The 23,422-nt window shown below is 39.6% G+C and overlaps 2 protein-coding genes and 1 long non-coding RNA gene across 6 annotated transcripts in view; 1 reads left to right on the forward strand and 2 right to left on the reverse strand.

Annotated features, from left to right (window-relative positions):
- Window positions 1-388, reverse strand: part of zeb1b (zinc finger E-box binding homeobox 1b) — a 90,410-nt gene extending 90,022 nt beyond the window's left edge. The window contains exon 1 of the mRNA XM_035413550.1: window positions 123-388. Coding sequence (XP_035269441.1) covers window positions 123-237 — 115 coding nt within the window. The 5' untranslated portion in view covers window positions 238-388. The remainder of the gene's footprint in view (window positions 1-122) is intronic.
- A 5,822-nt stretch (window positions 389-6,210) lies between these two features.
- On the reverse strand, window positions 6,211-20,684 carry LOC118226157. Of its 2 annotated transcripts, none has more exons than XR_004764971.1 (3): window positions 20,520-20,684; window positions 6,913-7,003; window positions 6,211-6,643 (listed from the first exon to the last, which is right to left on the reverse strand). It is a non-coding gene; the product is annotated as an uncharacterized LOC118226157 (long non-coding RNA). The 2 variants fall into 2 exon arrangements; XR_004764972.1 differs by lacking the exon at window positions 20,520-20,684 and adding an exon at window positions 8,847-8,920.
- The window catches only part of znf438 (zinc finger protein 438), a 51,669-nt gene continuing 47,152 nt past the window's right edge, over window positions 18,906-23,422 (forward strand). For 2 of the 3 annotated variants that reach the window (XM_035415542.1, XM_035415543.1), the window contains exon 1: window positions 18,948-19,060. In XM_035415542.1, the coding sequence (XP_035271433.1) occupies window positions 19,020-19,060 (41 nt within the window). In that variant the 5' untranslated portion in view covers window positions 18,948-19,019. Of the gene's footprint in view, window positions 19,061-19,853; window positions 19,918-23,422 lie in introns of all 3 variants that reach the window. The other variant, XM_035415544.1, reaches the window with a different exon arrangement.

Here is a 23,422-nt window from a genome sequence, read left to right on the forward strand (position 1 = left end):
TTGGCTCACTAAAAACGAGGTTCAAGACGTCCCAAAGCCATCGGAGGGTTGAGGATGTAAAAAACACCTTATACTCCACTTTAGCGAAAGATAGCCCAGCAGATCGGAGTAGTTTTACTCACCGTTATTCCTCCTCGGATTCGCCTGTTTTCTGCGCTTACACCTGGGGCCATCCGCCATGATCCTTTCGCTGTGTCTAAATGCTGCTGGAGAGTCACCTCCTCTCTCGCCCCCCATACCCCCTCCTCCCTCCACTCCACCTCCCCTCCCTGCACCTGGTTTACGACACTGCTTTACGACATCACCTTCTAACTGCTACACCTCTCGATGCCCTCGCCACCTCCTTCCCCTCTCGCTCGTGTACTCCTGCCTCTCCGCCTGTCCGCCTGCGCTGCTCGCGAGCTGTCCCATACTTGCACATGTAATGTAGCTTACCGTAGCATTGCGTGGATAGGGGACCCGTCCATTCTCGTGATAAAAGTTAATTTGTTAACATCAGACACTGGGTGGGGACATTGGTTTGATGCCACAGGTGGAAAAAACATGCTAACAGGTAATTCCGTTCGCCAGTCTGCCGCTTTTGAGCAAAACCAATTCAACTCTATTCGAAATAATTTACTGAGAAGTAATAATGATTTGGTATCATTTAGCCCATTGTTTATAACGCATTATGATTTAAATTAAGGCATTGTTATAATAATAATAATAATAATAATAATAATAATAATAATAACAACAATAAAACTAATAATAATAATAATTGTTTTTATTATTATTATTATTATTATTATTATTATTATTATTATTATTATAGATTACATTATGTTTTCTCCCTTGTTGATTAACACATAGGAGTGGTTCGTCCTGGTTAGCTTCAGTCCTGTTTCATTCGGACCCCTGGCTCTGACGTGACATCGTCTTTCGCTTTTCTGTTTCACAGTGCTGTAAATTCTCACCTTTTCAAATGGCTTTATAAAAACAAAGAAGCTGTACTTCATGGATAGACATTTCCTATCAATCCTAAGAAGCAAAATAATAGAAGTTACATTTTACTGCCCCTTTAATTTAAACACCTACATATTGCACAGGGAGAGAGAGCAATGCAATAACTCCCTAAATGGCTAAATCAAAGTTGAAGGCACTATGATGTTTGTGGATGAGTTTATAATCTTTATTTAGATGCTTGTACTCTATCCACCTGAAGGGTATTTAATTAAACAAGAGGCACTTTCTATCACTGCACATGATTTTTGGCCACCTATTAGTGTTGTTCATTGTTAAATAATTGGTTGCTCAGTGATGTGAAACATATTAGGCTAGTATTTACTATTTAGACATATCTTCCCCATTGTTTGGTTACATAGTGTTACATAAGCACGCTCTCTCTTTGGTTTGAATCAATAATGTAAACACAACCTGACATTTCAAAATAAATAAAAAATGATTCTATTGAATTTCAATTGGATTTAAAATAATTTCTATTTCTGCATTAAATTGACTATTTTCAATGAAAACCTCTGAATTCACTGTAGCATAATGTGTATCAATGCATACAGCAAGTGAAATTGCTTTAAAAGGCTAATTCAATCATACAATAAAGCAGGTTCTCCTTGACTCACCTTTTTCTACAATATTTCATTTTTATTGCTATCTTTTAAGAACTTTGACTGAGTTTGCCCTCATATCTTTTTTAATAGATGAAATGAGCTGCAAGAATGATATGTGCAGGGGTAGTCATGGGACCATATGCACTGATTCAATACTCTATCCAAAGAATGGCTTGGCTGTTCCCTGAAATGAGGGAAGTGTTCATCAGAACATCAGGAGGAAGGGAAAAAAAAAAAGAAGGGGGGGAACCCCACTGCAGGATTGTGGCCAATTAGCTGCTTCTAATCTCATATCACACATTCTCTGGACCAATCACAGTGAGTACATGTTATAAATGACATATTGTGAATGCCTCCACAGAGGTGAAGGGGGAAAACATTCATATGATTCAAGAACCGTGGCTTTTTATGTTTCCAGGTCTGACTGTAGACAATAACAGGTCACAAGCACAACCTGTGCAGCTCTCACAAGCTATTCTTGTTCCTGAACATGCTCAAGTTGTGTGTGGAGTTGGTGTCAAGGCCTCTTGCTGAGTTGTCTCTGAACAGGTTCAGATATTAAAACCTTCCCTTTCACTTGCCCTGTCAAATATAATTTCAGTTATTTTATCTGGTGTTTAGTCCCACGCAGTCAGTTAGCCTTATTGTTTCTGTTAAGGAATACAGAAAGTGAACGACATACAGGAATGTAACTATCTATATATTAAGGTAATGAAACATACTGTTCCACCCTTTGGGATTTTCCAGAAGCATGGCACAAAATACAGTAGGTCAGAAGATGCCAGTAAATCATCATTTTGAACAACACACAGTTTCTCTAATTTGGAGTAATATGTGAAACTTACATATAATCACAGAACAGGAAGTTTTTTATTTTAAGTGTTTTTATTGAAAACGTTAGTATCTCCCGATACACCAATACATGTTTTTACACATTAGAAGACAATTAAAATTGGAGTAAATTACCTTGCAGAAGGGATCTTTTTTATGGGTAAATGGGAATGTACTAACATGTTTTTCTCAGCGCTAACTCTGGGAATGTGCATCGTGGTGTTATTAGCCAAATCACATCCTCTCAGCTTCACATGTACAAATATTGAATATTGCCATTTCAGACATGGGCATTCTTTGTAATGGGCATTATGACAGATATATACTTAAAGACAATAGCATTTAAATGTATCACTTTCCACATAATAATGCCATGTAAACAACACCGATTTATCATTTTAATATTTTGAAGAACGTGAAATCAGTGTTGTTTAATCCAAATAAGCACTTGAATGTATGGAAAATAAAATGATGCAGAGACATTTTGAAATATGAGAACACATAGGTATTCCCATGTGCTGATCACTATGTTCACCTGCTGTCACAAGCTTACTATCCAGCTGACACTGGCATTACATCTATGTTTATGTAACGACAAAAAAAAAGATTTATTGTGATATGTGAGAGCTGATGTTACTTTTCAGGAGAAGCAACTCCTCCCCTCCAAAAAAAAAAAAAAAAACTACAGCAGTCTTGTAAGTGATGGCATCAGTGTTCTCATGTCTCAGCACGTTTATATCAACAATGAACACTGTGTGGGCCATATATTACTATTTGAGATTACCTTTCATTTTCTGCAGACTCAAGCTCAGGTTGAATTTTTCCCCCTTTTTTCCTGACACAGGGTTCACAGCCCCCTGTGGATGACCTGTTATATTTTGATACTAACAGCAGACTGTGAATAATTCAGGGAGAAGCAGTCTGTAGCGGAGCTTTGAAATGACACAAAATAATAGCTTTAACAGCCCACTGTATTTGAACTTGCTCCAGGTGCCACACTGGACCTGTCGGCAGTAAGTAAAGTAATGTGCGTGTGCGTGTGTGTGTGTGTGTGTGTGTGTGTATGTGTGTACATGTGTGAAGGGGAGGGGGGGTGTTTGAAATAGTGTGCCCCTGGTTGGAAAGCACCAGAAAGAGCCACATCAGCAAAGATCAATGATGAGGCATTTCAAAAAACCGCACACACAGACTGGAAAAAGAACTGCTTATTATTCAGTGGAAACAAAAATCTTTCCCATTTTCCTTGGATGCTGCCTGTAGCATGAAGTCATTTTTTCAGTCTTTGGAAAACATAGAATAACAATAACAATAACAGAGCAAAGACATCTCTGAAAATGTATTAAAGAGACCTGTGGCATGACACACTACATTTCTCCCTCCACTGGCACCAGACCACCCATACATATTAAAACATGGAAAAGCAGGACAACAGCACCAGCTCCATGCAGTGTGTGCTAACCTGCCTGTGCTTTCTCTGTCGTGTCAATTTTAAATTGGCAGCATCAAACGTATGTGAGTTTTGTACTGTGAGAATCCAGGTCTAAAGGACACACCTTGCGTTTACAAACAGCTTACCTGTTAAATATGGCAGTGACAATAGAATGATTATTGTTAACCAGACAAAAAGGTCAGTCTTTCATTGGAGTTTCAATAGCTCCCCTCTCCCCACTGAAAATAAATCAATAAATTAAAATACAATTAAGAAATATCTGGTTACAGATAGAAGTAGATTAAGATATTGAGATCAATGGATTGCAACAGAACAACATTATCAAAGAAATAAAATTAGGTATAGTCAAATGGCTAAGAAGCTAAAAATGGAAAAGACAAAAAAATCTTGTTAGCTCAGACCACGAAGTTGAGTATAGCATAGCGAGAAGCCATTCTCCACATTAAGGGATCACGCTGTTCACTGAAAATGTGTATTGATTCCCATGCTGCCTGGATCATTAGGGAGATTAATGCTAACAGTGTGAGCTTCAGCTGCCTGATCAGGACCATTGCAGGGGCCTGGGGACACATGTCAACGACAGGGGCCTGATGTGGGGAGGTGGAGACCGGCTACACACAATGCCATCTGGGGTTTCCTCTGAGAGAGAGAAGGGGGGGAGAGAAAGAGAGAGAGAGAAAGAGAGAGAGAGAGAGAGAGAGAGAGAGAGAGAACGAGAGATAGGGGTCGGAGAAGAGAGAGCAATTAGTATTGAATGATAGTCATTGGTAATGGTGCTGGAGCAGTGGTCCCAGGCACAGTCTTGCTTCCTGAAATACCAACCGATTCCTCTGTGCAGATAGCAGGGGCCTCCTTCCTCCCACGTAAGATAAGTTGTAAAGCAGCCTGGCTCTGTTAGAACTATATTGTCTGAAATAAGAGGTAATAATCAATCTGAACAAACAGACATCACTTTATAGTGTGAAGCTCAGTATTAGGCTGCTGCCCCAACTACAGCTGCTTTACCTTAGTGTAGAAATCACTGCACCAGAAAGTCCTAGTCTTCTGTGTGAAAATGAAAGGTTACCAAGGGGGTTTTTATCCTATAAAAAGTAGCATAGGTTCTGCAAAAATACCTACTCCCGGACAAACCATGGTTTTAATACCCGAGACAGAAGTAAAACAGAAACCAAACAGCTGGTACTTTGCACTAACATGATGAACAGATATTCCCCCAAAAACCCAACCACATCCAAATGACAAAAATGGACAGCTATGATTTGGTTCCATTTCACCAGGCCAGATCCACCAAAAGCACAAGTCCGTTTTGAGCAATCATGCTTCCCTGTGGAAGTACACCCTGGGCCAGTTGGTTCTGAGGAATATGGACCCAAACCAAACTGGAACCAAAACTAAGCCTGTGGCTGCTCTTTATGTTTTGTGTTTTAATTTATGTATGAACTTTATTTCTCCACTTCAAATTCCCCATTTACCCATTTGGGTGATTATTATTCCATTGATATTTATTTCCTTTTTTAAATTATTCTTCCAATTAGTCTTGTTATCAATGGATTATATATTCCACATGTGTTACCCTGTGCTGTGGCAATAGGGTTTATGATGAATTTGTGCCAAAAAGCTCATTGAAACTTGAAAGTGTGTTTCTGGGAGCCAGTTACTTTCCCCAGAAAAAACACAAATAGATCCAGATTTCCAGGTCTGAAGGACACTGACAAATTGCCAGTTGCTTTTGATGAGGACCTGAACTGCTGTATAATCTACTGTGACCTGCAACAGCCAATGAATAATGTAGAAAGTGCCTTAAACCCTTTAGGTTTCAACAATACCATTTTGAAATCCAGATGTCTTAATGTCTTAAAATTATATGTATTATTATAAATGTCAAGAGTAATCTTTTTTGTTTGGTGATACTGTATTGTTTCTGTAAAATATACGTCTTTTCATGTTTAAAAAAAGCTCACTCAATTTGAAGAAAGTAAGCTCATAAGCTTTATTTCACTCGCCTTTTCACCAGCTATGTGCTGGGGCGACATAGCTCAGGAGGTAAGACCGATTGGCTGGCAGTTGGAGGGTTGCCGGTTCAAACCCTGCCCTGGGCATGTCGAAGTGTCCTTGAGCAAGAGACCTAACCCCTAACTGCTCTGGCGAATGAGAGGCATCAATTGTAAAGTGCTTTGGATAAAAGCGCTATATAAATACAGTCCATTTACCATTACCATGCGCACATACCAATAAGGTCTTCCAGTTTATTATTCTGGGACTGATTTTACCTGATAAGTATTTTTCCCCACCTGATGAGAGCTCCATGGATAGTACTACAGCTACTAAACATGTATTCAAAGCGAGAAATCCAACAATGCAAAAAATGGCATTATGTTGCTCTTTGTCAGTTTTCCTGAAAAAAGCAAGGCCTTTGTGAACTCACTTCCTCAGTTTTCTATAGCCCCTGTCTGACCATGTAGAGGTTGTCACGCCTACAACCTTGACAACACAGTAATGCCTCAGTTAGAGGAAAAAAGATCCGCACAAAACTTTGATAAGATTGCGATCTACAGTGTTCTCACATTGTTTCATGTGGTTTGGTAATAGATCCTGAACGTCATCTGAGACAGAAGCAGTCAATGAGTGAGCCAGGACCTTCTATAGATTGCAGTTTTATTCAGGCTGGAATCCCTGGGTGTTCAGAAGTGGAAGAGACATTGCAACATTAATGTCTGTCCTCTTCTCCCTCTGTAGATAAACCCGCTCTGTGATCCTATGGACAAAGCAAAGTTTTTTGATTTGTTCAAACAAGTCAGAGGTTGACAGTCCACAGTGGCTCCACCCATCATGGGGTTTGTGAAGCCACGCAGTCCCAGCATTGCACTGCCTGTGTTAGTCTAAAAAGTGGCCTAGATGTGACTCTTCGAGGCAGCCACCATTACCTTAAAACCACAGTTAAATTTACAATGTATTTGTTGGACTGACTGGCATATATAGACGGTACGGTACCTTTTTTGTTATAGCTGGCAGAAAAAAACTCACCATCTGCAAATCTCTTCATTTCAGTGCACCATGGTATTGTTGTTGGAGTTTTCATCTTCTGAAGTCAGATGGTGCTCTCAGCACCAATGCCCTTGATGTGAGATACATAAAAAAGGAAAGTATTACTATGATGTTTTAAGGGACTTTCCCCCTTTCCCCAAAAGAAAAACACTACCATTGGATGTCTATACACGAAGAACCACTAATATGTGTGTCTAATAATATATGTGTCTAATGCCAAAATCTTTAATAATCCCAAATCTCAACAAAATAATGAAAAAGTATCCAGATTCATGCAAGTCATATACAGAAGCAAATGCAAAAGGTGCACACATCTGTGAATATGATTGTATGTGTGTGTGTCTGTGGGAGTTTGAAGGACACCCTGCTTTTAGCTGCCACTGGATGGAAATATATTACATTTTTTGGGTTAACCTTCAGGTGTAGATGACTTATCTTAGCAGACCTCCAATGTGTTAAGGTATGTACAGTACATCAGATTGTTAAGATTGAAAACAGAAAAAAAATAACTGAAAGCAGGGGAAATAAGGAAATGCCAATATGACATAAATGCAGCCAACTTAGAAATTATTCCTGTAAATGGCATTTCAGATGAAAGTGCTCATATACAACTTCCTGCACCAGGAACAAAAAAAAATCACCCAGCTACTATATTTCACTGAAATTTGGTTCCAGAAAACAGAAAAGTAATAAAATGCCTCTAGAGTGAAAAGGCCTTAAATTAGTTGTGGGTAAAGCTGTGGTCCTCAAGCCCTTGTATGTGGCCCAGTGGCATTCCAAATATATTGTATAAAACATACATTGAAATACTGCACACATTCTTGCTTTTTTATAGTAGCATGGAATGTGTAACTTGATGCATTATCAAAATATTATTTTGTTCCGTTGGTAATTTTAGTCTAAAGACAAAGTGAATGGGAAAATCTATTCACTATATCAACCACTTGGAAGTCTAGTTTAATTGTTAAGGAACTGAATGTAAAACTCTGATGTTGCATACTCAGTAGTGGGGCAATAAAATGAGGGCATCTGTCAGATTATGAAATCGCCATTTTATCTTTGCTGAGGTAATGAGACCAAATCATGATAGTTTTTCAGCAACATATTATTTGCATACATGTCCTATTCTGTTTGAATTGTGACATTACCTGTCTGCTTGTATCATTGCCTGTCTGAGTACTGAGATCTCCAATGGCAAGTACACATACAGGCCTCCATTTAGGCTCTCTGTGTACCTCAGCTCTGTATACAATACAAATGCTTCATAATTGCTCAATTACTTTTGACATCCCCAACAATTGTAGTATCACTTGAGCTGAAGTAATTTTACAGCACACTCTGCACACCATAACTTATTTCTATTCCAGGAATGAAAAAGCTCTCCAAAACGGTTTTCATGCAATTGAAAACTTTGAATTCCAGTCAACAAATAACAAATATCCCCTTTTGTCTGGGATACTTGCACCATGCACGCTGATAGTTACATTTTGCATGTACAATATCACAAGGCTATGGAAAAAATATGCAATATTCAGAAGAAAGATGCAACTGCCAACAGATTCTCTGGCTTACAAGATGCTCAGCTCATATGCCAAACAGAAATTCAGAAATGTACACAGCCAGATTGCAGAGGTCACCATTAGGACATGTTTAAATCACATATTGTAGTAGTTATACTAGTGTGGACACTGATACCCAACTGTTGTGTTGGGTATTACAGACTAAACATCAGTTATGCAGTGTACTGTGGTAGATGAAAAATAAGCATAAACCTACAGAGCCAGCAGTAAAATCTACAGATGAAGATATGCCTGTGGATTTATGACTGTGAAAGGACAACTTGCTTTTGATATAACTATGATGCAAAGATTTCTGATGCATAATGGTATCTGGAATGGGGTGGAAATACTTACCACTGTGCAGCAGCTATGCTCACAAGAATGCATACATTTGCAAATGATGATCATTTTGACAGATTCACCTTCCAGACCAAAGAAACCAAAAGAAATGTTTTATTCTGGGAGCCGTGTTGCTGTGGCTCAGAATATCATCGAGCACAGAGCACATCCTGACATCTGGAGGAAACTAAACTCAGATAGTCAAGAGTTTCATTTTTAGGTTTTACAGCCCTGGAATAAAGCCTTGACTTCACGGTTGTACGTGAACTTCTGGCGTCAAAAAAAAAAAAAAAAAAAAAAAAAAAACCCCAAAAAAAACAGCAGGCAAATTTGAGCTGTGATCTTTGTCTGACTGATTCTTTCTTACAACAATCCATTAATATATATATCTACACACACACACACACACACGCACACACACATGCTCCCACCCCCCAACCCTCAGTTTCCAGAAGTATACTGTACGTCCAGGTTTGGAATAATTTACTGAACATTGCTTGTCAGCACATAAGCTGAATTTGGCAAGTGCAAGTATCAATCTCGTTACTCAAAGTGTATTATATCTGTCACTACATGATAAAGACCTGGCATTTCTGTGGCCAGGTAAGCCTTAAACACTGAGTTTCCTGCAGTGGGGATGAATAGTTGCTTACTATCAGGAGCTTAATATTATGTACCTGTAGCTTCTATGACTTGATAAGTACCTTGACCCCCATATAGATTGACTTCCAGGAAACTGGAATGGTAATAAAGGAAAAACATGGGCACATTTAATAGATGGACTTCCTTGACAAATTTCTAAATTTATAAGAACACTGAAAATTCATGCAAGCTGAAGGGCAGCAAGGAAGCTTTTGTGCAATAACTTAATATTTCCATGCGGTTGCATTTGAGCTTCCACAGAGGACAAGCAACAAAAAGAACAATAAAAAGAGTACATTTGTTCCATGTCATTAAGCTTTAAAAAATGCTGTTTGCCTGAACTATCATGAAAGAGCCTCAGATTCTCTTTGCTTTGTTTCAGAGGGTCACCCTCAAGGGTTCTCTCTATGCGGGAAATGAATATTCAATTAACCAATGCAAAGTACCATAGCACATTAAAACAGTTATATACCACACCCTCCAGGATTATTTGATAAAACATACCTTTTTTATTGCAGGGCAGAGGCAGAATTTTAAAACGGACTCCATAATGCTATGCAGGATTGGACGATGAGCGAAATGAGATGAGATGACATTAAATCAACAAATGATCAAAGTAATGTGACTGAGTGCATAAAGCTACTTTGCTGTATAATTCATCAGAGAGATAAACAAGTGCATAAATATATTAAACACACAATAGAGGCATGTCAGAATGTGGTATGCCACAACAAAGAAAGATATGTCACTACATTAAGCCCAACCCCGCCCCCCACACGCACAGTCTTCAGTGGACCGTTAATGGCTGGGGAAACAGGAAGGCCCTCCCCCTCCTTTCCACAGTCCATTCTGACCGCTGGATCAGCCAGTCAGGCTGGTTGACTGACAGTATTCCTTTTAGGGTTCCAGTTTTTTCATTACAAGACAGACTGTAAGAGGGTAGTGATATATTCTGGGACATCAACCAGGTAGCTAAAACCTGATTCATTGTTTGCTGAAATATAACAATCCTCTTCCTATCACAATCCCCATGGGCTAAAGAAAAAATACCATATAGACAGCCTCCAATGTCAAGTTATGAGTCAAAGCTTAGAAATTATTTAAAAGCTTAGAAGTATATGTGCATATGGGCCTGCGATAGATTGGCGACCTGTCCAGGGTGTATTCCTGCCTCTCACCCAATGCATGCTGCGATAGGCTCCAGCACCCCCCGTGACCCTGATTGATTGATGTCAATGAGTGGAGAAAGATAATGAATGCAGATGCTTCCATACAGGTGTACTGCATGATACAATTAACAATGAACATCCTATCACGTTCTGTGGCATGTATAAAAATGCAGAGCAGGCCCAGTTTACCTCGATTTTGGATCAGGGTGGCAAGAGGAAAAGATCCAAGTGACTTTGAAAGAGGGTTCATTATTGGGCACAGATGGCAGGAGCTTCAGACTGCAGTGACTAAAGTGACTTGCGCATTTAGAAAGACCTCAGTAAATAGGGTTGGAAATTGTGGTCGAAAGTGCACATTCGATGACAATGATGCTCGCGCGTTAGTGTGATATGTAAGGAAAAACAGAACAACAACTCTTCCTGAGGTGACTGAGAATGTCAATGCAGGACATGATCAGACTGTGTCAGCAAGAACAGTCCATCAATAACTACATAGAGAGGGATATTATAGTAGGGTTGCAATGCATAAACCCCTCATTACAAAGACAAATGCACATTTGAGAGTTCAGTGGAGCAAAAACCACAGACACTGGTCTACATAGATGAGGAAAAAGTGATATGGTCAGATGAGTCATCCTTCACCATATTTTCCAGTGGCTGTGTTATGCTGAGGGGTTATTTTCTTGGCATGGTTTGGGTCTACTTGTCACTGGGTCACTGCAAATTAATACAGTTATTATGAGTGATCTCCTTTATCCTATAAAATATCCAATGAAACATTTCCATCCTGATGGGAGTGGTCTCTTCTAGGATGACAATGCCCCCATCCACAGGGCACAAGGGGTCCCTGAATGGTTTAAAAATATAAAGATTGTGTAAATCTTACACTATGGCCTTTGTAGTCACCAAATCTCATCCCAGTTGAACACCTATGGAAGACTTTGGACCAAACCATTTCTGTAAGGACATTGCTGTGTGCCCAGGGGCATTGTCATTCTGAAACAGGAAAGAGCCTTCCTCAAACTATTGAGGAAGCTCAGAATTGTCTAAAATGTGATTGTATGCTGTAACAATAAGATTTTCCTTCACTGGAACTAAGGGACATAGCCCATGAAAAACAGCCCCAGATTAAGGGGTGTCCAAATACTTTTGGTCATATAGTGTATGTATAAATTACATAAGATTTTAGTCAATTTAACTAACTGTTGTGTGTTATTCTATCCCCAATTGGAAAAGGCTAAACAAGTTCCATAAGGAAACACAGACTTACAGGTATGATGACATTCAATAAATGTGCACATAAAATACAATCATAAAACAACTACTGTGCTAATTGGCATTATTTCACTGTTTGGCGTGCTCTTTTATAGAACTCACAGAGCATAGCAGCTGCACACCACAAAACCCTGAAACAAAGCAATGGCAGCTATTCCACAGCTCTGATTGAGTTTAATTGTAAATGACTTCTTCAAAAACAATAGTGACTCCACATCAACCTATATAACCGGAATGGTCTTTTCTGTTGATTATCCACCTCTATCCCATTCTGTGTCAGTCATCCCTGTCTTTACTGAGCGCCTACTCCATCAGACCGGCTCCTGCTCATGTGGACAGCCGAGTCTATAAGCGATAACTGGACCTGACCCAGTTGGACCCTGCTAGACGTTGTATTGTGCCAATTACAACATGGAGAACAACAACCGAAAAGGACATGTCCCGATGTGCAGGTTTTGTGATAAAAGATAATGTCTCTCAAGGGTGCAATTCTGCCGTCACTATAGTGACGAGTGCAGCGCTGACTCATCGCACGGCTCTATGTGTTGTAGCAGCTGAGGTCGTCTGTCTAAATAATGACCTAAAACAGCCCACCATTTACCTCTCCGCCCTGCAACCGGGAATGAGATATGAAGCAAAAAACCAGTAAGATGCCATTTCTGGACTTATTGAAACACATTTTTTGCACCGCAGTGCATATTTCAATTAAAATCTAAATCACACAGAATGGAAATCTGAAGATAAATGAATAATAATAAAATCTGAATTAAACTACACACATATTTTTTCAGTTTGTAAGTTTATATGTCCAGCAGAGAAAGGGATTATTAATGTGCTTTGGGCTAGTCCTTCACATGCAGATGGCCCAGGCCATTGCCTCGCCTCAATGTTCTCTGTGTGCAAACTGCCCAGCCCGGATCAATTATTAAAGCTGTGTCTTGGCACACATCCTACTTACCTGTCAAAGGACTGTTGCGAGCAGCAAAAGTCTCATTACTGCATCTTCACCTGGTTGTGCATGTGTCTGATACGGGTATAAGGATTGGTGTGTGTGTGTGTGTGTGTGTGTGTGGGGGGGGGGGGTGTAAGGGTTGGCCTGTATGTGGTGTTTGGAGGGTGGGTGTAAGGATTGGCCTGTGTGTGTTTGTTTGGAGGAGGGGGTGTAAGGGTTGGCCTGTGTGTGGGGGGGATGTAAGGGTTGGTGTTTGTGTGTGCATGTGTAGGGGGGGTTGATGTGTGTGTGTGTTTTGGGGGTAGGGGTTTGTGTGTGTGTGTGTTCGGGGGGGTGTAGGGATTTTTGCGTGTGTGTGTATGCGTATGTGTGTGGGGGGTGTGTAGTGGTTTGTGCATGTGTGTGGGGGGGAGGGATTTTTGCATGTGTGTGTATGCGTATGTGTGTGGGGGGTGTGTAGTGGTTTGTGCATGTGTGTGGGCGGGGAGGGGTTTGTGCGTGTGCATGTGTGGGTGTAGGGTTGTGTGTGTTGGGGGGGGTTGAAGGGGTTTGTGCATGTGTGTGTGGGGGTGCGTGTAAGGTTTTTTTTTTTTTTTTGGGGGGGGGGGGTTGAAGAAGTTTGTGCATGTGTGTGTAGGGGTTTGGGGGGGGGGTGGTGGTGCTTCACCTAAGCATGATGGCTGGCAGGCAGAAAGTGCAGCACAGTCTCTGCCTCACTGCTGCTGCAGGAGGCAACACCTGCCAGGGAGGCCTGTGGTTTGAGGGGACTGTTAACCGAACAGGACGCCGGCACCCTGCAGCGGTGCAGCTCTCAAACTGAAGACGGCACGCCTGACTGCATCCACACATTAATGTCAGAGACTCCAGAACACAGGGCACCCAGAAGTGGTGTGCAGGTATTGGTGGTCGCAGATGCCAGAAGGGCTTCTATTACAGAGTGCAATGAGGACCGTGCTTTACATGGCATCCGGTTTCATCGACTGTATGGAATCCCTGTGGATGTGTATACTGTCCTCACACATATAGAGGCACAGTATCCCAGGTTCTTTATGAACAGCACTGCATGTAGGTAGAATGCAATTCAAATCCAACTGCATTTGAGGACGCCACATGGAGTCTCTGCACATCTGACATGACAAAAAAAAAAAAACATTGGCGGTCCAGATGGCATCGTTCCCAGACTCATAATTCTGAAGTGTTTTTGGCCTGTTACAGAAAACTCACATTCAACTTTTTTTCATTTCGGGAAAAAAACCCCAAAACACTGGCTTTTCTATCTCCTTTTCTAGGGTAAACAACATCTAATCTGATCCTTTTCCTGCAAATTCCTTAGGGTGTGTGAGCATGTGTTTTCTCAACCCCACCAGACCGGTGCTAGATATCTGACTTTGATAACGAAGGCAGATAGCACTGGGCTGTGATCGTCTGGCAGCGCTGCCTCTGACTGGAACATGGCTGAATACCACAGGGACGCAGATGCTGGCTTATCGACACTGGGATGCGTCAGAGACTCGCGAGGACCAATTACGGAGCTGTTTAATTCCCTCCACCAATAAGACGAGAGAGAGAGAGAGCGGGTATGTGCCGTGGTTGCTGGACATGCAGGGTAAGCGGGGGGTTGAGACCCATTTAGGGTGCCCTGTGAACTTTTCTGCCCATGACATCACTGCCTCAGCCAGATGAAACCATTGGGTACCGGGAGCCATGTCAGCAAAACATCAACTAAAACAGCATAGTTTATAAAAGTTTATATTAAAAAAAAAAAAAAAAAAACCTACAACACAAAAAAACAACACACATCCACTGATGGTATAAGGGTTGATCTGGGGCTTGGTTCATAGCTCTGTTCTTACCACTTTCATATGGATATTAAACCGAAACTGAGAAAAGAAACTGCAACCAAAAAGACATCTCCAGTTCCCGGATATAGTTATTAAAAATCCCCGAGAGAGCTTAAACAAAGAGAAAACACAGATTGCTATGGCACGTACTCTGCATTGTGCAAGACTTCTTAAAACAAAGCACCTTCAATTCTGCCCCACTACAATAGCATGCCACACATAAAAGCACTGTCACATGAATTGTGCAGACACTCTGTGAGGTTGGAACACTTGCAGGTAACTTTTACGACAGTGAATTTCACCAGATCAAATCCGATTACATCAGTAACACAGCTAGCGCAGCGGAAACGGGGCCACTGGGGCCGTGGAACCTTCCCCCACCTCACAGCTCATCTCTCAGTGCTGCACGCAGAAGGCCTGCTGAAGTTTTTAGAGAATTAGACTACCACAATCCAGACTGCCCATTCTGTGTCCTATACTGGGGCTGTGTTGGAGTGTATCCTTCCTTCCTGGTCCCCTCATCTGCCCATGACCTGGAATGGGCTAACTGGCAGCCATGACAGTGAATATGCAAATTGTTTAAAAAACAAAGGAAGGAAATATAATGCGTTTCATTTGCCTCCTTAGGTGAGGGATACAATGATGCATCAATTATGGAACAGACTTATATAGGCTATATACAGTATGACTGCAAGTCCCACAATGCTTCTGCTTTTAACAAACAGTTGGAAGGAAAATAAATGCAGAGGAAAAATTATAGCTAAACAGGGAAGAAGTGAAGGATGGTTTTTACTGCTATGGACCTATGTGTCTGAAATAAAGTTAAATTGAAATTGAATTGATGGATACATTTTGTAAATGTATATCAGACCTGGGTCAAATATGTATCTTGTTTTAGATTCAAATACTTTTCTGTGCTCTATTGGTCTTACCGGGTGTAATTGAGCCTGCCAATATGACCAGAAGGCCGGGTTTGCACTTTTTGAGAGTATTCCATTGGTTCCAATACGCCAGACAAGATCAGTAAAGCATAGAAAAGTATTTGAATCCAAATCAAATACATATTTGACCCAGGTCTGATGTATACAAATTGTGACAAGTCAAAAAGAGCTATATGAAATGTTTGCTAAATAGCTTGGAACAATGGAAAAATAATAGAAAATAAGTATCTAAATAAAAAAAAGACAAGTAATGTCAAATCAATCATTATTACATGTTTTTTTATTTATTGGTAATACCTTTTTAAATAGCACACACACAATGAAACACACTGGTCAATGATGTGACATGGAATTTGTACCCAAAACATATTCATATGAAAAATATGTACATTTTAAAATTAAAACATATCTAATCTTCTCTTCATTTATTAGTTGAGAGGAATATTTATTAACAGCAGTTAAAAAAAATTTAAGGTGATATTGGGGTGAAAATGGCCAAAATTACATATGGGATAATTGTCCCTAGACTCAAAATGGAAAATGATATACAAATTCAATAAAACCTTCAATCTAGCCTATGGGCATAATTGTGTGTTTTCATTGATATATAAAAGCATTGCAATTCTGGAAAGAATGCCCAATTGTCCCAACATTGAGATTTCAGTCCATGCCATTTTGGATAACCGACATGCAGCAGCAATTTTATACCATTCCTGGCATTTAGGGAATTTTCAGGTAATGGAAGTAATTTTGATTATGGTCCTCACTTCTCTCTTCACAATGTTCTTCTCTTGTCTAGCAACCACAGAAGTGAGGAGGCTGGAACGATCAATGTTTGAAATGTTATTGGATTTTGTTTGGCTTCATGTCATAAATTAACTACACTTGTGTTATTTCTGTTAAATTCTAGCCTACATTACTTCTTTACAATACCGTATGTGCCAGGAAAGTTCAGCGCATAGCCTATGAATTGGTTCATGGGCTGATAATTAAGCTAATGTTTTTCATGTTAAAATGTTTTATTGCTGCTATTATTTTCCAAATGGCCATATTGTACCAAATGAACCAAAATTCTACTCGCTACTGATAATTTACAGATAATTAAAAAAACCTCCATAAGTTTCCAGTGTCTCACATCTAATATAAAATGACTGTTTTAGTACATCTTTTTTTCGGAGTCAATCTGAAGACATCATCCCATATGGAACCATTTTCATTGACCTGAGGATGCAACAATAATCTTATCCTATTTACTGGGATGCATTTCCAAAGATTTTCCAACCTTTCCCCAACTTTTCTGCAACAAGTTCTATGCAAGAAATGGCAACCAATGCACCCGTGTAAGTAGAACAATTCAAATTTGCCCATTTAATGCAATAATTTTGATTTCCAGTCATATATGTTAAGATCAAACCGCAGTTATTTATATACAGTTGTCTTCAAACAAAAGTAAAAAGGCTATTTTCACAAATCATTGTGGCTGGTCATCTTGACATTTTTGATGAGAAACCATGTGATTCAAAATAAAAATGCACAAATTACAATTTTTAAAGAATATATCATTGAAATTTGTAGGCTACACAAAATATCAATGGAAGTATGAAGTGCTTTAATTTGTCTTAACTCACCACACCCCTTTTTAGTCAGTTTTGCAACCAGTTATGTGCCATTCGGCACAAAATAACAACAAATTAAGAGTCAAGGGGCTAATCAAATTCAATATATGAGGCAACTCATGTTAGACAGTTAGATTGCATGGCTCAGTCAGCTCAAACAAGCATTACCTCTAACGCAGCGGTGCACAACTCGGTCCTAGAGGGCCGGTCTGCATGCTGGTTTTTGTTCCACGGATTACCTTAGTTTTACTACGCTGATTTACAGTTAAATCTTTAGGGGACACCTACAGTCTGGAACTTACACAAATGCCATGATTGAGCCAAGTGAATAAGAACAGAAGTTGTCACAAAATCTTGAAACGGATCGGCCCTTGCTATGCAACCCTGCTTCAACGCCTCCCTCATCCCCTCATCCTCCTCCCTCATCAAAGCACAAGCACTGATAAGCAGGCATATTCCGCAATCAGTGCTCGTTTCTAACAAGATCAAAGCCCTGTTAACTACACAGACTTAATTTAAAAAGTCATTTCATACGATGTGTAAACGCGGAATCTTAAATCAGGGTCAACCAAAAGAAAACAAAAACGCATATTTAATGAAGCAAAACAGAATATTCTAAGTGTTTCCGGTTGGTGAACAAAGATGTGCAGCAATTCATGTTCTACAGTCCTTACTCTTTACATGATGTTGCAATTAACAAGATGGGGATAAAAATTACAGCCAATTAACGTTATGCGAAAGCTTCAATACAGACGAAGACGTTACGCCATGACTGAGTAAGATCAAATGCAAGCACCAATTAACCACACAAATTTGGCTAACGACTTCCAAAGCAGAGTGCTTAGACAAACCAATTTCAGTTTCTAGCCAGCATAACACAACACCCATTTTAGCCAACTAGCATAAAATGGATATTTTCAACATTCCAACATGCCATCTATGCCTTTGCAGCTTTATGAATGACTGCTGCAGAAAACTAGCTTGCTTCATGACTGTCGCGGAACAGCGCAAAAACTGGAAAAAAGCATACAACTGAAATGGGTTCAACAGTCTATGGTTCCAAACTGCAAAAGAAAAAACCAGTTACTGCCTCGCGTTACCATGCTAAGCTCTCGTCGAGAAGAAACAAGAACTTGTAGCGCGAGATTCAAAATTACTAGCAGAAATCGCAAATACTTTAGAAGCGAATAATTCCTTAAAAAGCAAAGAATTCGGCGCTGCACGTGGACCGCTCTATTTCATCATAGCGAACTAGCAAGCAATAGAATAAAATAAAATAAAAAAATAAAAACAGAATAACTTCATATAATACAAGTTCACTTAGAAGCCTCCGATCACTGTACTGACAGAGTACAGTAGGAGGAGACTATTTATTGACAACCTCCTCATATGATTGGACGGATACATGTACTTGTTGTTGATTGGTCACATTTTGCAAGATGGCCCAGTGTTATCCGAATTGTACCATTTCACATGAAAAGGGAGTACAGAGAAAATATTCGACACCACAATTCTTAATGCGCATATAACAGAATGTTCGCGATTTTAAAAAGTCATATAACATTAAATATTTTCTGTACTAATAATATAAGGCGCTCGTTGATATATAGTAATAAAAATATATGACCATCGTGTTAGAAATGTTTCCCCTACGGTCTAGTAAACAAGGTATAGCTCAAAATGGCTGTAATGAAACAGTTATGCAGAGCTGCTGTTCTTCATGAGAATTAATGTGTTGCATTTGTTTCATTAATGGAGAAACCTATATGCGATCCGGACGAAATACCGGAAAGGTGAGGTTTGATGTGTTCCAATTGTTTTGAAAGATTTTCGTGTTTGCTATTGAAAATAAAACCCAATAGGGTTCCGGGATAATAGTACTACGATTGCCATTTCAGCCAATAGGAGTCTACAGAGCAATTGCAGGCTGTGGCCTCTCGAAGTAAGCAGGAAAAACAGTAAAGCAGGTAGCTAGTATGCTAGCTGGTTACTTTGTGCAATATGCTGCATTAAGTTCAGCTAACATAATGGATGTTTTATGAAGTTGCCCACGCGTTATTAGACGAAAGACGTAATCCTCTGCCGACTGTCAGATGCGTAATGTATTTGGCTCGCAAACTAGCTTGCAGTCATGTGCAAACATAGCCGCGTTCAACTTAGCACCAGCTAGCAGTAGCTAACTAAGTTATATCTTGTGTGTGGTTAGCTAGCATAATGCACATGATTGTAATCGTATAACGTACATCTAAATTCATGGTGGTTGTGTTAGATTTGAAGCTCTCTATTTTATCACTCAATCAATGACCCCTAAATCATGCAGCCTCTTGTTTGGGTAGCAGATGCACCTAGCCTGCACCACACGTTTAGTTAGACCATGATTCTTTCAACTTAAAATCATGCAACTTGGCTGTAAACAGCAGAATCTCATCCAAACAAAACTTTTCCGTTATATAATATGCCAATCCACACCCTTTATACGAAGTCAAAGCAGATACCAAAAGTTTAATAACTTGTATTATTGATGTGACTGTTCAGTGGCGTGTCTTCACTTTAACAACATCCACTCATATTCTCCCTCTGCTCCAGAACGCTGCCCTAACACGTCTGTCTGTCTGGAGTGCTTTCTGCGAAGACCCTCTCCGACTCCCCTGTGAGTTAAGCGGAAAATTGTTTCCAGCTAGTAATTTGGGTATTCCTGTCTGGGAATAGGGTTTCTCCAACATTGGTCGTCATTTTAGCATCCCATAAAAAATAATTTATTATTGCCCAGGCTGTACAAAGCTATTCACTTAAGGGAGCATATCCAAGTCCCATACTTTATTCGCAAATTAGTCGGCCTGCAGGATTGCTTGAATATTAATCTAAGGACGCGTTGTGTTAATTAGACAAAGCTGTAAGTCTGGTATTCAAATCGAAAGTTAGGGTTCAAATTCAAATTTAGGGTTCAAAGTGTGGGTATGAAAATACCCATTTTATTTCAAAAGATGAATTGTTAGTGGTAGATCTAACTAATAATTCCCTAGGAAGCACAAACTTTGAAACATATAGTCCAATACCAAGGGGGATTATTTTATCATCCTCCTTCATTGTACAAGTTTTGTTTTGCATACTGTTGTTTTATTCTTTGTTAGTGATGTAAGGACAACTGTGTACATCCAATTTTGTCAATTATGGTCAGATTTCTTTTTTTTAATTAAGAGAAGTAAGCCTCCAAAAATTAATCTTTCTTTGTGGGATAATTAGTAGACCTACTTTGTGACAAGACGCGATCAAATCTCGAGCATGAGTTCCTTATTAGAAGGGCCCATCAATGCAAATATTTACTTTCCGCTCTACACGAGTACGTTCTGGTAGTTACTTTGCGGATTTAGTGACCGCTTTCAATTAATCACCTGCGTCAAGGCCATAAGGATAAGTAGGGCCAAAGTTTTTCTTGACCTTGTTTCTCGACATGCATTCTGCAGTTTGTTCACCAGCCATCTCTATAGTTTCTCCCTATGTATTATTCTCTTGAATAATTGATCAGAGAGCTGATTGAAAACTCATCTTGATTTGCACCACGCAAATGGAGGATGGAAGTGCACGAGAGAAAATGTTGCGAAAACCTCATGACCATAACCCCGGATTTACACCAGTGGCATTATTCTTGCTGGGCCTGGGGATATCTCCCCCTCTAGCACTAAGTAATGGATCCATCTAAAATAAGCAGGTTGGGAGCAGGTTTCCGAGGGGGCTGCATAATGGAACCGAAACAATGGTACAGTCTCATTTAAAATAAGACATGTATAACACAGTTCATTTATCCAAATCATGAACGAATGACTTCTGCTGAAGCTGAAAGTCATTCATAGCACTGGAAAGAGGGCTGAAAGGAGTAATGCCATTCTACGTGCCAGGTGCGCCGCTAACCTCAAAATAGATACCACGAGAGCACGTTAAACAAGACCAGGTTAAAACCTAGTATATGGCTGGACCTAACACACATGATCCAGCCGACCATAACTCGGCCGACCAGTGGTGTAACTTCGTCACTCAGTCACTCAGTCACAGACATTCGCGTTTGTAGGGCTGGCCTCGCTGTTGCGGTTCAGCCAACAAAAATACAATAAAACATTAGATATAGGAACTATGCGAGAATCGAGGTCGTTCAGAACTGTTGAGTTAGTAACATTGAAAATTAGGTGAAAATAAACCACGTTTAAGCTTGGATAATTTTAAAAGCTCTCATTTGGTGGCCCTTTTTATTAGTCAATAAGCTTACATGTTTTAGGCCTAAACTGGTTCTCATTGGGATATTTTTATTCATGGTTTTTTTAAAAGATACAGGACAGTAAGCGGCAGAATAATTACCTCTCTGTAGCCTATATAACAGAACAACAGAAAGCTATTGTCTTGCCTTCTGAGAAAGGAAAACATAAGCTAGAAGTTAAATGTTATAAAGAATGCTTGTGTATTAATTGAAAATAAATGAAAACCTACTGACAAAGAAAAACATTAATCTGGGGGCAATTGCAGCGTTACGGACGTGACATTTGGACAGAAAATTAAAACAATGTCTGCTCTGACAATTCTGGGATGCTGTTGAAATTGGCAATGCATATTAATATACATTTCAGTTAGGGGAGAAAAGATGCAAAAATATATTGACAAGGAGTGAGTACATATATATATATATATATATATAACTTTTCTTGGAAAGTTTGAGATTCAAGTAAAATAAAATATTACTGCTTTGAATTAGAGACCATGTCCTATACAGAAATGGCAATTAATAGGATGTTTGAATAATGTATATGAAATAGGAGAGAAAAAATGGAGCGTTATGGAAGTGACGGTTACTGAAGTATGCACCAAGTGATAACGTGTCCAATCACATTTTGCTCTAACACACTTGTTTGCTACTGAAAATGCGATATGGGTCAAGTTTGATGTTCAGACACACATTTTCATAGAATTTTGAGTAGTTTAACTATTTCTTCCTTATTGCATTCCTTTCCATGGAATGAGTCGTTTACATTATTTTTAAACATTATTGTATGTAAACATGGTCAGCCAAGCCAGTTTATTATTATTATTTTTTTTTAAATCAGGCATATTTAACTCGAGGTCCTGTGTCCCACATATTTGTGTTTCTCCCTGTCAGTTTATGAGCCTCATACTGTACCTGAGATAAGACACTAGACCACAGTGACCATGATTGAGTATCCATTTTTTAAGTTATTGATACTGCACCTCTACCCCTGTCCCACTCCACATGCCCTGTCCATCCTCCCTTACTGTCCTATTTCTCATTGATATTTGGCTGTCATTGCTACTGTGGTCTGTGCTGCTCTGACAAGCGCACAGTGGCACATTCCTCAACACACAGCCTATCCAAAGTAACAAGACATTGGGGTACACTTGCTTATTTATCCAAGAATTCCCACAGATCGCCTTGTGAATCATTATAGCACCTTATCGCAAGAACCAATGTCACTCCCCGCCCTGCCTTACAAGTTTGCATTTATGAAACAAGCAAGAAGCGAGAAAGATAGACAAGCTCTTTGAGCAAGGGCTAATGTAATCTGATGTGATGCTCTACATTGAACATTATTTTGTAGATAAACATTCACTTTTGGTCTGTGGCTATCTAAAGACTAGATAGCCTAGATGTTTAAATTCATAGGCTATGACTATTTGCTTGCCAAACATATTAGCTACCCAAGCCAAGCACAAACCTGAATCGAGACAAATTATAATATATATTTTTTAGGTGAATTTGTTGAAATATTTCTCAAGAGGGAGAAAGTCTGATCAGGGTGATAATGTGGAGGCCAGCACTAGTGGTGAGACTGGTAATCATTAGAGCACCACAATTCAATCTAACTCTGAGAAAATTCCTCTCATTCAGAGGTGCATGTGACTGATTGTCATGTGGGTGTCATGTGTCTCGGGAAATATTGTAATAATATTCCGCCACCATTACTAGACAGCTGGACAGGTAGTGCAAAACTGGAGGGCTTGGAGTCTGGAATTGTCGTACGACTTGTGACATTGGTTCATACTTGAATCTGTCCTTAATTTGCCAATGGATTATTAATTGATTTGAACAATAAACAGATGCACAGCTTCTTCCATCACGTCATGTTAGGGAGATTAAACAGTAAATTCAATTT

This window comes from Anguilla anguilla, chromosome 4 (assembly GCF_013347855.1).
Source record: "Anguilla anguilla isolate fAngAng1 chromosome 4, fAngAng1.pri, whole genome shotgun sequence".
Taxonomy (NCBI): Eukaryota; Metazoa; Chordata; class Actinopteri; order Anguilliformes; family Anguillidae; genus Anguilla; species Anguilla anguilla.